Source organism: Cheilinus undulatus, linkage group 8, assembly GCF_018320785.1.
Source record: "Cheilinus undulatus linkage group 8, ASM1832078v1, whole genome shotgun sequence".
Lineage (NCBI taxonomy): Eukaryota > Metazoa > Chordata > Actinopteri > Labriformes > Labridae > Cheilinus > Cheilinus undulatus.
In genome coordinates this window covers 26140933-26154614 of record NC_054872.1, presented here as the reverse complement: position 1 = coordinate 26154614, position 13682 = coordinate 26140933, and the positions used below count along the sequence as shown (strand labels likewise).

General features: G+C 42.2%; 1 protein-coding gene across 3 annotated transcripts in view; it reads left to right on the top strand.

Moving 5' to 3' along the window:
- Nucleotides 1-13682, top strand: part of LOC121513367 (IgGFc-binding protein) — a 23686-nt gene extending 10004 nt beyond the window's left edge. For 2 of the 3 annotated variants that reach the window (XM_041793085.1, XM_041793087.1), the window contains exons 12-28: nucleotides 985-1561; nucleotides 1767-2350; nucleotides 2510-3077; nucleotides 3523-4094; nucleotides 4212-4773; nucleotides 4860-5059; nucleotides 5238-5373; nucleotides 5450-5784; nucleotides 5863-6421; nucleotides 6500-7092; nucleotides 7176-7743; nucleotides 8569-9119; nucleotides 9190-9742; nucleotides 10596-10795; nucleotides 12821-13198; nucleotides 13277-13548; nucleotides 13624-13682. In XM_041793085.1, coding sequence (XP_041649019.1) covers nucleotides 985-1561; nucleotides 1767-2350; nucleotides 2510-3077; nucleotides 3523-4094; nucleotides 4212-4773; nucleotides 4860-5059; nucleotides 5238-5373; nucleotides 5450-5784; nucleotides 5863-6421; nucleotides 6500-7092; nucleotides 7176-7743; nucleotides 8569-9119; nucleotides 9190-9742; nucleotides 10596-10795; nucleotides 12821-13198; nucleotides 13277-13548; nucleotides 13624-13639 — 7224 coding nt within the window. In that variant the 3' untranslated portion in view covers nucleotides 13640-13682. The remainder of the gene's footprint in view (nucleotides 1-984; nucleotides 1562-1766; nucleotides 2351-2509; nucleotides 3078-3522; nucleotides 4095-4211; nucleotides 4774-4859; nucleotides 5060-5237; nucleotides 5374-5449; nucleotides 5785-5862; nucleotides 6422-6499; nucleotides 7093-7175; nucleotides 7744-8568; nucleotides 9120-9189; nucleotides 9743-10595; nucleotides 10796-12820; nucleotides 13199-13276; nucleotides 13549-13623) is intronic. The other variant, XM_041793086.1, reaches the window with a different exon arrangement.

The window sequence follows — 13682 nt, the reverse complement described above, 5'->3', positions numbered from 1 at the left end:
AGCACCAGTTTTATCAGAACTTGACAACATTTCTTTGTTAAAAGAAGAGCAAAGAACAGCAGTGAGTTGTTTTCTTTTCAAAAACGACAAAAGTTGAGTACTTACATGTCTACAGTCGCCATGTTTCATGTTATTCCTGCGCACGCACAGCTTGATAGCGGCTACGTCACGTGTTTTGTTGCTCTTATTGGCCCGTAGAAATGTGACAGAACATTCATCCAGTCACCCTCTGAATTTTTTTTTTTTTAAAGCCTCTGCCTCTTCTCAAAAGTTTCCGATTGAAGCTTTCCCAGATGGATGCATGAAACATCCATCTGGCTTGTCAGGTTATAAAGGTAGCTCTTAAAAGTACAATTAAGGTCCCTGTAAAGTGAAATCAAATATTTGCCGTGTCGCACAAGATATGTAAAAAAATCAGAGTAGTTCATCTCAGTACAGTCTGTTAGCTGATGTCACTGCCTTCACTGAAAGTTAACAGCCAGGTACATGCTGTGTTTTTGTTCACTGTAAGGTAAGTTTCCTAAATCTATCAGCTACAGTGGCCATTAAAAGAATCAGAACAGAAATTTGTGCCAGAAAACTGTAAATTTAATCCCCAACTTCTGAGTCTCTGCTCATGCAGCTGCACTCTGATCAGAAGCATCAGTTTAAATTTGAGAGGCATTTCTCCTAAATGGGTGTGGCTTCAGCTCATTCAACCCACATCATCCTAGAGCAGATTTAACTGCCTCATTTTTTCAAGATTTTGAAGCTCAGTTTTATAAACTTAGATGTTTTTCATGGCTAATAATTGTCCTGGTGGTTCACAACACAGTGGCCTGTCATACAACAAATCTGAAGTACAGATCTTTGTTATCATTTTACAGGGACTTTGTTTAATTTCTCAATAGAAAGCAGACATTATGAAACAAAAGAATTACATACAATTATATTTTGGGTTCTAATATAATGTGTCTGAAATGTGTTTTACCTCTTTCTCAACAGGTTAATGGAGAAAAAAGACTGCTACCTGTGAACCTGCAGTCCGGACTTGTAAAGATTTATCAGAGTGGCTTCTTTGTTGTTCTGGATACGAGTCTGGGCGTTCAAGTTAAGTATGACTGCTCACATATTGCCACTATCCTTCTCTCCAATACGGCGGTAGTAAATGGTTTATGTGGAAATAATAATGGTATAGAAGACGATGACTTCAGGAGCCCACAGGATGAGGCTGTGGATGCTACCACCTTTGGCTGGAGCTGGAGAGTTTCTGACCAGGAAGCCTGGTGTACAGCAGATTGTGGAGATGCATGTCCACGGTGCTCTGCTGAACAGCTGCAAAAGAAAAAAGTAGCAAAGCAGTGGATCTCCTGGTATGAATACATTTGGTCCCCACAAAATCTATTCCACCTGTGTAGAGAAGTTGTGAACTACACTGAAATCTCGGCAGCAGTGAGCATATTTGACCTGTGCTCGAGTGATGACCCTCAAAAGACCTTGTGCATCGTCTTGGAGGCTTATGTTGCAGCCTGCCAAAATGCCCACATAGAGGTCGGGGAGTGGAGAAATGGCACCAACTGCTGTAAGCACTTTTTGAAATATTTAGTTAGTAACTTGCTGTTTTGTTTCTTGGCCTTATTATGCAAAGATTTGTTTTTAACAGAACTATCCTAAATCATTATAAAGTTCCTAAGTACGCATAAACTAAAACCCATTTTGGTTTGTTAATTAGAAATGTTTTTCACTGTTTCCTTGATATATAACAAACCACTCTTCTCTCCTGTCAGCCAAACCCTGTCCATTGAATAGCCATTTTGAGGCCTGTGGCACAGCCTGCCCTGCCACCTGTGAGGCCCCCATCAGTTCAGACCCCTGCATCCTGGCCTGTGTGGAGACCTGCCAGTGTGACCCAGGGTTCATCCTCGATGGTGACATCTGTGTCCCCTTGTCGCAGTGTGGCTGCACTCACAACGGCTACCATTACCACAGCAACCAGACCTTCTGGGCTGATGAGAGATGCACTGAAAAATGTGTCTGTGACCCCTACACCCACCAGACCCAATGCCATGTGGATTCTTGCAGCCATGATGAATCCTGTGTTCTCGAAAATGGAGTCAGAAGCTGTGTGTCACAGCCGCAGCAGACATGTGTGTATAGTGGTCAACACATTGTCACCTTTGACCAGCATGACTATGATTTGCATGGCACCTGTCAGTACCAGTTACTGGGCATGTGTGGACACAAGCAGGGCATTGATGCCATTCAGGTTCACGTACAGACAGATGGACATTTGGAGTCAGCGCTTCATGTCCTGGTCAATGTGAGCGGTAGACTTGTGGAGCTAAACAGCAAAAACACAGAATACTTAGAGGTATGAGCTTATTTATATTTCACAAAGCATATTTTTTACACTGTTATAGGTCATGAATAAATAAAAGGTCTGATAATTAAACCACACTTCACAAAGCTTACTTTTGAAAATGTGTTACCCTGTGCTGATTATCAAATGTAATGTTGGCACCCCCTTCAGGTCGATGGAGTCATAAAGAACATGCCCTATTACCTGAGCCCCTCTGCACTGGCTTTCTCTCTGGGGCTTCACACTTACATCTACACAGACATGGGCTTTGAATTCAGCCTCAGCACAGAGGGCATCGTTAACATCCAACTGTCCCAGGAATATGCTAATGCTACATGCGGCCTGTGTGGTAACTTCAATTCTGATCCTGCTGATGATCTCACAGCAAGCGGTGCAGGAGAGCGTCTCAGTCCTGAGCAGTTTGGAAAAGCTTGGAGGAGTGGGCAGAATCCCTGGTGTGTGGAGGGCTGCCTAGGAGGAAGTTGTCCAAAATGTTCATCTGAGCGTCTGGCCCTCTTCTCTGACCCGAAGGCTTGCGGGAAGATTCTGGAAGTTAATGGACCATTTAGACACTGTCATGGCAAAGTGAACCCCTCCAGCTTTTACAAGCGCTGCGTCAGTGACCTGTGTCTTCACAGAGGTCTCCAGCCTGCACTGTGTCACTCCTTGGCAGTGTATACTGCTGTCTGCCTCTCTCATGGAGTTACAGTTTATGCCTGGAGGAGACCTGGATTCTGCTGTGAGTGTTAATGTGCTCCCAGCCCTGTTGTGCTAGTGAATTAAATTAATATCCTCTACAATTGTAACTGTGCTGTTTGGAGTTCAGCATCATTGCACACCAAATGAAATATGGAGTTTGCAGATGCTATTTCATCATGTTTAGATTGTTGATATCGATCATGTAACATGGGCGGAAAGAAGCAAGAGTTTATTTGCATACAAATCAGATAAATGCCTGTAGGTGCTTGATGTTAAGTTTGTTCCTTGTGTATCCACTACAGGCTAAGAGAATTTTGTATAAATAATGCTACAGTGTGCTTTAACTCATTGGTATTGAGGCCACAACCTTTCAGGTGCTATTAGACCACTAGATGGTACTAATGCATCACTGGTCAACCCTAACCTTGACAGCATTTGCCTGTCTTCCTTCCCTAAGTAACTGATGTCTCTCTGTTTCTCCACAGACATGTCCTGTCCCTCCAGCACCAGTTACAATATGAGTTCTGCCTCTGTTAACCTCTGCCTTGGCTTGCAGAATAACACGGTAGAGATGCCTAAGAACACGGGGGAGAACTGTCTCTGTGAAGCAGGTTTAGTTCGCAGTGGCAGCCAGTGTGTCTCTGCAGAAAACTGTGGCTGCTTTTACCATGGAGAATACCTCCAGGCAGGACAGGAGGTGTCATCATGCAAAAAAAGCTGTTTATGCAATGCTGGGGGACGCATGACGTGTCATAATGTCTCCTGTGGGGAGAATGAGGAGTGTAAGCTTCTTAGGGGCGTTCAAGGTTGCCACCCCAAACCTAAAGTGGCACACTGCTCTGTTGACGGATCCCAATACACCACGTTTGATGGACAGGCATTTGAATTTCATGGTTCATGTAACTACACTCTGGTGCAGACGTGCTCTCTCCAGAAGCTGGAAGTAGAGCCAGTTTTCATAACTGCACAGGGAAACCAGAGCAAGGGCAGGCAGATCTACTTGCAAGTCAATAAAATGTATTTTAGGATATCATCAGCTTTTCCTGGAAAAATTCAGGTAATTTATGTAATGATTTTTCAACCTTCAAAATGATAAATTGCTCATTGTGCAGTCATTTTTCACAGCATACAAACTTTCTGCAACTTGAGTCTAAAACTGATTTATTTCACCCAGGTAAATGGAGTTAATGAGAACCTGCCGTTCTCCAAAAACAATTACACTGTGCAACAGAAAAATAGATGGATAACCATTAAGACACCACAATCAGTCGAGCTCATTTCAGACCTCAAAAACCACATCCTGGTCAAGATTCCCAACATATACCGCCAGACAACCTGTGGACTTTGTGGGAACTACAATGACGATCCCTCTGATGACCTGCAGCTGCACAATGGATCTGTGATCTCTGACCCTGAGCTGTTTAAGCCACCATGGAAACTGTTTGATAATGATTCATCCTGCAGCAACACATGTGACAGCACCTGTCAACTCTGCCAGTCACCTATGTTAAAATACACCTCTGACCTTTTCTGTGGACTTCTCACTCATCCCACAGGACCCTTCTGTCCTTGTCACCATTTAGTCTGCCCGCAGAAATACTACTCACTCTGCATGAGAAACCTCTGTCTTGCTAAGGGTCAGCACGGGGCCCTTTGTGATGAACTGTGGGCCTATGAGGCAGCCTGTAAGGAGGCAGGAGGGATGGTTGACCCCTGGACAAACAAAACAGGCTGTGGTAAGTCCATAACAGCTCAGAACATTGTTTTAAAAAGATTCAATGTGGTGGTAAAATATACCTATTAAGACTGTTTTATTTTACAGCTGATGAATGCCCTCAATTCAGCCACTACAGCCACTGTGCCAATGCCTGTTCCTCGCTGTGTCCTGAGATAAGCCAGGGAGTTCAGTGCCCCTGGGAATGTGAGGAGGGTTGCCAGTGTAATAATGGATACTTTTATGATGGTAATGCCTGTGTACCAGCAGAGCAGTGTGGCTGTGTACATGATGGGATGAGATTTAAGGTCAGTCATAAACAGTTTTGTCCATTTCTTAATAAGAAAATGTTGATTTAGTTAGTTTCACACTTTTACTTCTGTTAGAACTATTTGTTTGCAGAGCTTGAAATTAATGTTTTACCTCTTCAGTAGCAATGCAGCATTTTTGATTAGCTTTTTTCATGCCTTTTGTGTCCAATTTCAGGCCGCTGAGAGCAAACTGCTTCAGAGCTGTACTCTTAACTGCACCTGTGGGCCTCCTGTAGTCTGTGAGCAATACTCATGCCCCCCACTGCACAGATGTGTTGTTTCAGATGGAGTCATGGGCTGCCATAAGGAAGGTGAGAATTTTTAATATGAAAAAAATAATTCCTTAACATGTTGTTCTTACTAAAGCTTAGGTATGTTTCTTTAAAGCAGAACAAACCTTTGATCCATGTGAGGGAAAATGTGAGGAGACAGAGGATTGTTATATGAGCAATGGTGTGCCTGCTTGTGAGAGCCGTCAGGGTCTGTGCTGGACCTGGGGAGGACAGCAATACCACACCTTTGATGGGCTAAACTACAACTTTGAGGGTACTTGTGCATATCTGCTTGCGGCCAGCAAAGGGACAGCATGTGGGCTAAAAGCCTTTAGTGTGTCCAAGAGAAGTCACTACAACAGCTATGAAGATGCTTCATCCATAGAGGTGGTCTTTGTACAAGTTTATGGGCTCATAATTGAACTTGGTGGTGAAAAAGGCAGCATATACGTAAGTAAAGTAAGACTCTGATTTATAAAGATGCTTAGTATTGCTGAAATGGCTAACCAGCTTCCTATATATTTTCAGGTAAATGGTGAAGTGACTCCTATTCCTGCTAACCTGCTGCAGGGTAAGATCAAAGTTGCTCACAAAGAAGGTAAACTTCAGCTCAAGACTGTCTTCGGCTTGCGTGTTGTCTTCAGCGGGAACTCCACTGTTCTGGTTACTCTGAGCCCACAATACAGAGACCATGTTTATGGGCTGTGTGGAAACTTTAATGGCGATCATCAAGATGAAATGGCTGTCGCTAAGCCTGGTTCACTTCCCTTAAACTCAACTTTGGAGGCTTACCGAGTCTTTGATGGGGACCATAACTGTTGTTCAGGCTGTAAGCAGGAGAATGAAGTTACCTTCACTGCAGATCAAGTTGTGGAAGTCGTCGCTCATCACAAGAGACAGTGTGAAGTGCTCAAGGATCAGAGAGGCCCGTTGGCCCATTGTCATAGTCTAGTCGCTCCAGAATCCTTCTATGAAAGCTGTTTAAGTAACTTGATGCATAATGGATCTGCTCTTAATGAGGCCATTACTTCATATTCTGCAGTTTGTGATGTAATCAAAGATGGCTATCACAGTGAAGTTACAATTGGTAAGTAGCGCAGTGAGGGATTTTATTTTCACTATGATTCTAAAATGTCTAAATGGCACAAAAAAAATCTTGTTTCAGATATGCGCTGTCCACCAAACAGTCATTTCAAGACCTGCGGCACAGTCTGTCCTCCATCCTGCGAGCTGAACACCACAGCCTGTCATAAGGCTTGTGTTATGGGCTGCTTCTGTGACCCTGGGTTTATAAAAAGTCCAGCTGGCTGCATTCATCCACATCAGTGTGGCTGCACAGACTCCACTGGCAAATACCACAGCCTCAACACAACTTACTGGATCCCAGACAACTGTGGCAAGGTGTGTACGTGTGGACCAGCTGCTGGAGAAGTCCACTGCCGCTCAGCCCACTGTCCTAAAGGAATGGTCTGCAAAGAGCGACATCACAAGAGGATGTGTCAACCTGAGAAACCCTTTAACTGTACTATTGTTACAGGGCTGCACTTTACAACCTTTGATGGACATCATTTTGGCTACAGAGACAGCTGTTCATACTCTTTGGTTCAGACAAAGTCTAACCTAACTGGACTTACACCATTCAGTATTACTATCTCAGATGCAAACTGTTACAAAAGGTTTTCCCATAGCCTGAACTTAAGATTGTCCATCTATGGTTTGGAGGTTATGGTGGGGAAGAGTGATCCAAGGAAGGTTTTTGTGAGTACTGTTACATCACTAAAGTTAACAGTATTTAAGATCAGCAGCTGTACACTAATGTGTTGTATTCTTGTCACCCACAGGTTGATGGACTTCATAAGCCCTTGCCGTTTTCTCACAATACAGGCCACATTAATGTCTATCATACACCTTCTTCCATCGTCTTTCACACTGATATGGGCTTACAGTTAATTGTCTACAACATCGGCACTCTAATGGTAATACTCCCCAAAAGCTATGCCTCCTCCGTCTCTGGTCTTTGTGGGGATGCCAACTCTAACCCTAATGATGACCTGATGATGCCAGATGAGCAGCTCGCCCAAAATAAACTGGAGTTTGTGCACAGCTGGAGGTCTCAGGGGGCAGAGACCTGCAGGGACAAGTGTTCATCCAGACTGAAGCATTGTCCAGCTGAGGCTCAGAAACTGTTCGAAGGCAGTGACTTCTGTGGGGTATTGTTGAATGAGCTGGGGCCCTTTGCAGAGTGCGCCTCAGTTTTAAGTCCCAAGCATTACTTCCATAACTGTGTTGTAGATACCTGTTCTTACAACGGACACTTCACAGCACTCTGCAGCTCCATTGCATCTTATGCAGCTGCCTGCCAAGCAGCTCTGCTACCAGTGAGGCACTGGAGGAGTGACACTTTTTGTGGTGAGTCCAAGGTTTCATCTGTGTCCTCATCCATGACATTTTATTTTGCGTTAACACCTCACAGCTGATTATGGTGTCCAGCCTCACAGACTTAAGGACGCTTAATGTGAGAAACTTAGTGTTCAGGGCTTTCCCACTGTGAAATTGGCAATTACTTGAGAGCTCACTTATTTACTAAGGCTTTATTGAACATTTTACACCAGGAAGCAAACATGCAAACTTTATGTGAGGGGAAAATCTTCACAGATTGTCCATATTTAATAACATCAGCAAGGACTCCCTCCTGAAATAATGACTGCAGCATCATTGGTTCAGTTCCAGCCCTCTTCATTTTGATCTCCTCACTATTTTTCCCACATTTTCTGCCACTGTTATGTTATTTTACTAATGGTGGCAACAAAAATACAAAATGTAAGCCAAAAAGGAGAGTTCAGGAAGCGAAGTTGAAAAGCACGGTGCAGCTGTTGACTGATACGTCTAGAACAAGTTTCTGAAATTTACCTGTTTTTTGCCATTTTCAGTTTTGTTTCAGGCCCAAATCAAATATTTAAACCTCATTGAATTGCCAAAAAAATCAGTTTGTTTGTTTTTGTCCACTCAACTTTTAAAATGTAATATACAAGTTATTTGATTCAATATTTAAGCTGCGAAGGTTGTGTTTAGAGAATGCTGAATGGTCTTAAGTACAAGAATGACAAGATTTTTTTGGATGAAAGTATTGATTTTTTAGCCTGAATACAAAATAAATGCTTTAGGCATTAGATTCAAGGAAAAATGCCTTTAGATTCAATGAAACTGTAAACTTATTCAATTATTCTCCTCTAGGTATGTCTTGCCCTAAAAACAGTCACTATGAGCTGTGTGGACGTCGGTGTCCGGTCATGTGCCCTGGCCTTTCCTCCCCAGCGAACTGCAGTGGAGGCTGTGAGGAGGGCTGCCAGTGTGACCTGGGCTATGTCCTGAGCGATGGCCAGTGTGTTCTGGTTTCTGACTGTGGCTGCATGCATGAGGGACACTATCACCCTGCAGGCTACTTCCACTCTAAGAAAAGCTGCCAAACCCGTAACTGTGAAAGAGGAGAGGTGACCTGCAGCCCCACTGAAGACTGTTCACAAGAGGAAGGCCTTGCCTTACAGTTTGGGGTGTGCCAAGTGTTTGCTGGTTTTGGCTATATCACATTTGATGGTGTTATTCTGCCTCACCACGGAGCTTGTACTTTTTTACTGTCAGCCCTCTCCTCTAAAGCAACCCAGGACTACAATCTTCTGCTTAGCTTTGAAAAGGACAGCAGTGGCAATTTCACCATCAGCAGACTAGTACTCCATACACTTTCACAGGAAGTGACTGTTGACCCCGAAACTTTATGGAAAATACAGGTAAGTCCTGCATTTTGTATGAGTATAAAAGATGAGAGTAAATGAGCTCTAACTGGTTACTTTCCTTTAGGTCGATAAAGAAGAGCGCAGCGTTCCTTTGGACAATGGAGTGATTAAGGCATATCAAGATGGACACAGGCTGATTATCAAAGCTTTATCTGGGCTGGAAATTGACTTTTCCTCTTCACAATACCTCAGGTTAACTGTACCACAGGTATATGATGGCACAGCTTCAGGCCTCTGCGGGAACTTCAACGGAGACCGATATGATGACATGGAATTGAGAAATGGTCGTCTCACCACTAGCTTTGCAGAGCTCCTGCAAAGCTGGGCAGAATTAGCTCCTGGAGAACACTGCGCTGACACCTGTGGGGGAGAGTGTGATGAGTGCAGCCTATCGCCACATGACAGCAGGGTCTGCGATGTCCTGTTGATCAGTACTGTTGAGTTCAACCATTGCTGGAACAGTGGAGTAGAGTGGGATATTTACACACAAATGTGCACAAGGGCAGTTTGTGCTGGGGCAGGAGACAGGGCTGTGTGTCTCGCACTGGAGGCATTTTCAGCAGCTTGTCAGGCTAAAGGAATACCAATAGGACCATGGAGGGTGAACATGCCATGTGGTAAGAGAAGATATCAAATCAGCTATTTGCACTAGCTATGTATGAGTTCAGCACATTTTAAATGTAAGTTCTTACTTATGACAGAGTTTATGCTCTTTTAGTATTTAAAGTGTTTCACCAGCAAACATAGTTTAAACATAGGCTTAGATTGCAACTCAAATCTGGTTATCATGGTGATAGTTTTAAAAGGTGGGATAACTCAGAAGACAATGAAGAGTTGAGGGTTTTACTGACTGTTTGGTATAAGCAGTGTGTTCACTGTGATTTATTACATCTCTCCAAAACATATAATGACTTTCAGGTTCACATTTTTGTTTCTGTGAGCAGAGATTTTTCGCGCTGTTGAATAATAAAGTACTGTTACATTATCTTATTTAACTACATATTTCCCACTCAGTGGCACTTACACTGGATGTAGGTTTACGGTATGGGCTTTAGTTATCACCTAACCACAGTGCTTTGAAATATTTTGCATGCACTTTTGTCGCTGTTTGTCAATAAATGGTAGCTAGAAGATGTTATTTTCATTAATAAGTCTGTTCAGACAGTCTGTCTTTACACGTAGCGCTGTAACAAATACTATATTAAAATGTTTTTCTCTGATTTGCTAATAAAAGCTAAAACATGCATATTGATACAATTATATATTTTATAAGTTTTAATGTTACTCTAAAGGTTATGATAAGTCTCAGTGGTGCAACCATGCAATGATGCAGCTAAGTTACAACTTGAGTAGTTTGACCATAGGATTTAGGGTGGACCCTATTCAGTAACTTCTTAATTAACTGATGCATAGCACAACAGGCCCCAGGACTGTATGAGCCACTCTAACGGTTTATATTTCTACCAACAGCTCTTCAGTGTCCTGACCGCAGCAGCCCAAACAACTGTGTTGACCCCAGCTCCAGTTCATGCCCTGCTTTGCTCCAACCTGGATCACCAGCAGCTGGCTGTTCAGAAAGCTGCATGTGCCAGCATGGAAATGTGTTTGATGGGGGAGAGTGTGTGCCTTACAGTCAGTGTGGGTGCATCCTTGGTGATAAATATATCAAGGTAAATATATCAGCTTGTTACAGGCAATATACTAGTTATGTCATTAAAGTACCTTTATCCACAGTGGGGAGGATGGATCCACATTATTTACTTAAGTTAGACCATGTAAATATATTTCAAAATAAGTACTTTTACCAAAGTCATAGCAGAATTTTTACATACACTATTATGTGACTTAAAAGTAACTTTGCCTGATCAGACAAATTCACTATGTTGGATAGATATCTGCATCTCTTAATAACTCTCTAGGACCCTGCCATGATTTAATCTGTACTGCTATCTGGTTAGTGTAACAACATAAGGCTTCAGTGGTCCTACTTATTATATTAGTCACACATCAGACCTTTATATTATAAGCATAATTGCACTGTTAGTGAAGAAAAAATCATGAAGACCTTAGATTCAGTGTAAACCACAGGGAATGTAGTCATAGAGGCAAAATGACGCAGAGTTGAGCTGATTTTAGTGTCTGTATTAGTGCTGGCAGAGAGAGACGGGAAGAGAGTGAGCCCACCTAGGAAAGCAGGTGACCATGGATGTCCATACAGCTTTAAGTACCGTTATGCACACCTTATCATACCCCAATGTCTCAGTGATCCCCTGAATGCTTCCTTTTATATATGCAAGTAAACACTGAGCCATATTCACCTTCAAAAGCCTTTAAAAAATGATAATGACATGCCACAAACACAAAGGGTGGGTTAATGAGGTGGACCTTTACCACTTTTTTGTTTGTTTGTTTTTTAAATGTATACAGAGACTCATGTCTTTAAATGGTGTGAAGCAAATAGAAACTGAGCATTTAAAGTTGGACCAGGCTAAATTCCAATTAAGTAGACATGAACCAGGTTACATGGAGCCTAACCAGAAACAATTAATCTGTATTTTGTGAATCACAACATCTAGAGATATTAACAGTAAGGATTTATCTTGTGAGGTTTTTTTAATATTTGTAAAGACTCATGACATAAATGTTTGCTGTTAATATCTCCAGATCGTGTGATCCACACCAGTCCTTCCCCTTTAATACTATTCCTTGCATGCTTAACAGTGTTTTATAGGGTGAGTCTCTGTTTACATAAAAAAAACTGGGAAAAACTATTTAAGTCACTGCTTGTGCTCGTGGTATGTCACTATATCCTGTTTTTAAAGGTTATTGAAGGTAAATGGGGCTCTGTTTATTTGCATATGAAAGGAAAAAGCACTCAAGGTGATCACTAAAACATTGGGATATGATGAGGATCAGATCAGGTGTGGATTTATTCCTCATGAACCAAGTTCACACTGATTAAAAATGCAGACATATAGTGAGTTTTTTGTTCAATATACATATAGGAAATAGAAATCTCTATGCATGAGATGAAGTTGTGTTATCATGAAGGGTTCCTTCAAAAGTAATTTTAAGTTGGTATCAAAGGTTAAATTCATCACATGACTTGTTTTTGTTTGAGTTCTTTTCCTATCTGATCCACTGGTTGTGCTTCTGATTAATTTACAAAAAATACATTTTTGGGGGTCATACAGTTCTGAGCATAAGTTTAAATTCACGATTGTATGGTTATGATTTTTGTGTCATTTTGCTTGTTTTGTCCAACAAATAGTCCAATTATCAAATCTGTGAAGGTGGTAAAGCGTTTTTTACTTGAGGTTACTTTTTTAATGCAGTTTCAGATGCTTAGTAAGATGGATGTGAAAACACACGATTCCATTAAGAAAGAAGTAAAAAAAAAAAAGTCTTGAAATTTTCCTGTGTATGTTGTTTAAAAGTCACTTTATTAGGTGTTTCAAAGAATCTCAATTTGAGCCAAAGCTGTTAGATAAATGTTATGAAGTGAAAGTTTATCAACTTACCTGAAATGGAGTGAAAGAGAAAAACGAAAGAGGTTCAAGTACATGAACTTCAGATTTATTTTGAAGTGCAGTACTTGAACATATTTGTTTAGTCATAATCCCTCGCTTAATGGCTGATATCAAAGCTGGTTGTCTTTCAAAGCAACTTCATAATTTGTTTTTCTCTCTTCTTAGATGGATGAGCAGCTGTACACTGAGGACTGCACCCAGAGATGCTGGTGTCACCCTCTCGGTGGGGTGCTGTGTGAGGGTGCAGGCTGCAGTTCAGGGCAACAGTGTGCTCTGAGGAACGGCTCCTGGAGCTGTGAGGACAGACCCGAGGCTTGTGAAGTCAGGGACAGCCTCCATGTGTCCTCCCTCAGTGGGCAGCAGCTGATCCTGGAGCCTCAGTTACCTTACAGTCTGATGTCCTTGTGTGATGAAGACAGCATGCAGTGGTTCAGTGTGATCTCTTACCATGGGCCTTGTGATGGCAACTCTTTTAGACCAATTAGTGTGTTTCAAATCCTCCTGCATGGGTCATCAGTGACCATTCAAAACAGCACTGTGAAGGTATCACTCAGGTATCACTGAAAGACATGTTTTAGCTTTCCATGTTTTCCCCAGTTGACTCACCCTCTCACACTCCAGGTGAATGGACAGTTGGTGTCCCTCCCTCATGTTTTGCCATCTGGGGTCTCCCTGACATCAGGTGTGAGCCAAGACAAGTCAGAGGTCACAGTGATCCTGAGGAGAGATTCAGGAAAGGAGTCAGAGCTGGAGATAGAGGTTGGTGTTACCATGCTGGCAATAAAGGTTCCTCTCTGGTACTCTGACAGACTGTGTGGTCTGTGTGGAAACCTGAATGAAGTCCACTCTCACGCTTCAGCCAGGTCATGGGTTCTTCACGACTTTCCAGGATGGTGAGTATAATCATCAACAACATTAATGCACTTATTTCAAAGACATAATTGAATTAGTATTTTTTCTCTTCACAGTGGCTTCACTGGATGATGGCTTTTTAACCTTCTGTTTTAAATAAAAAAAACAATTTAAA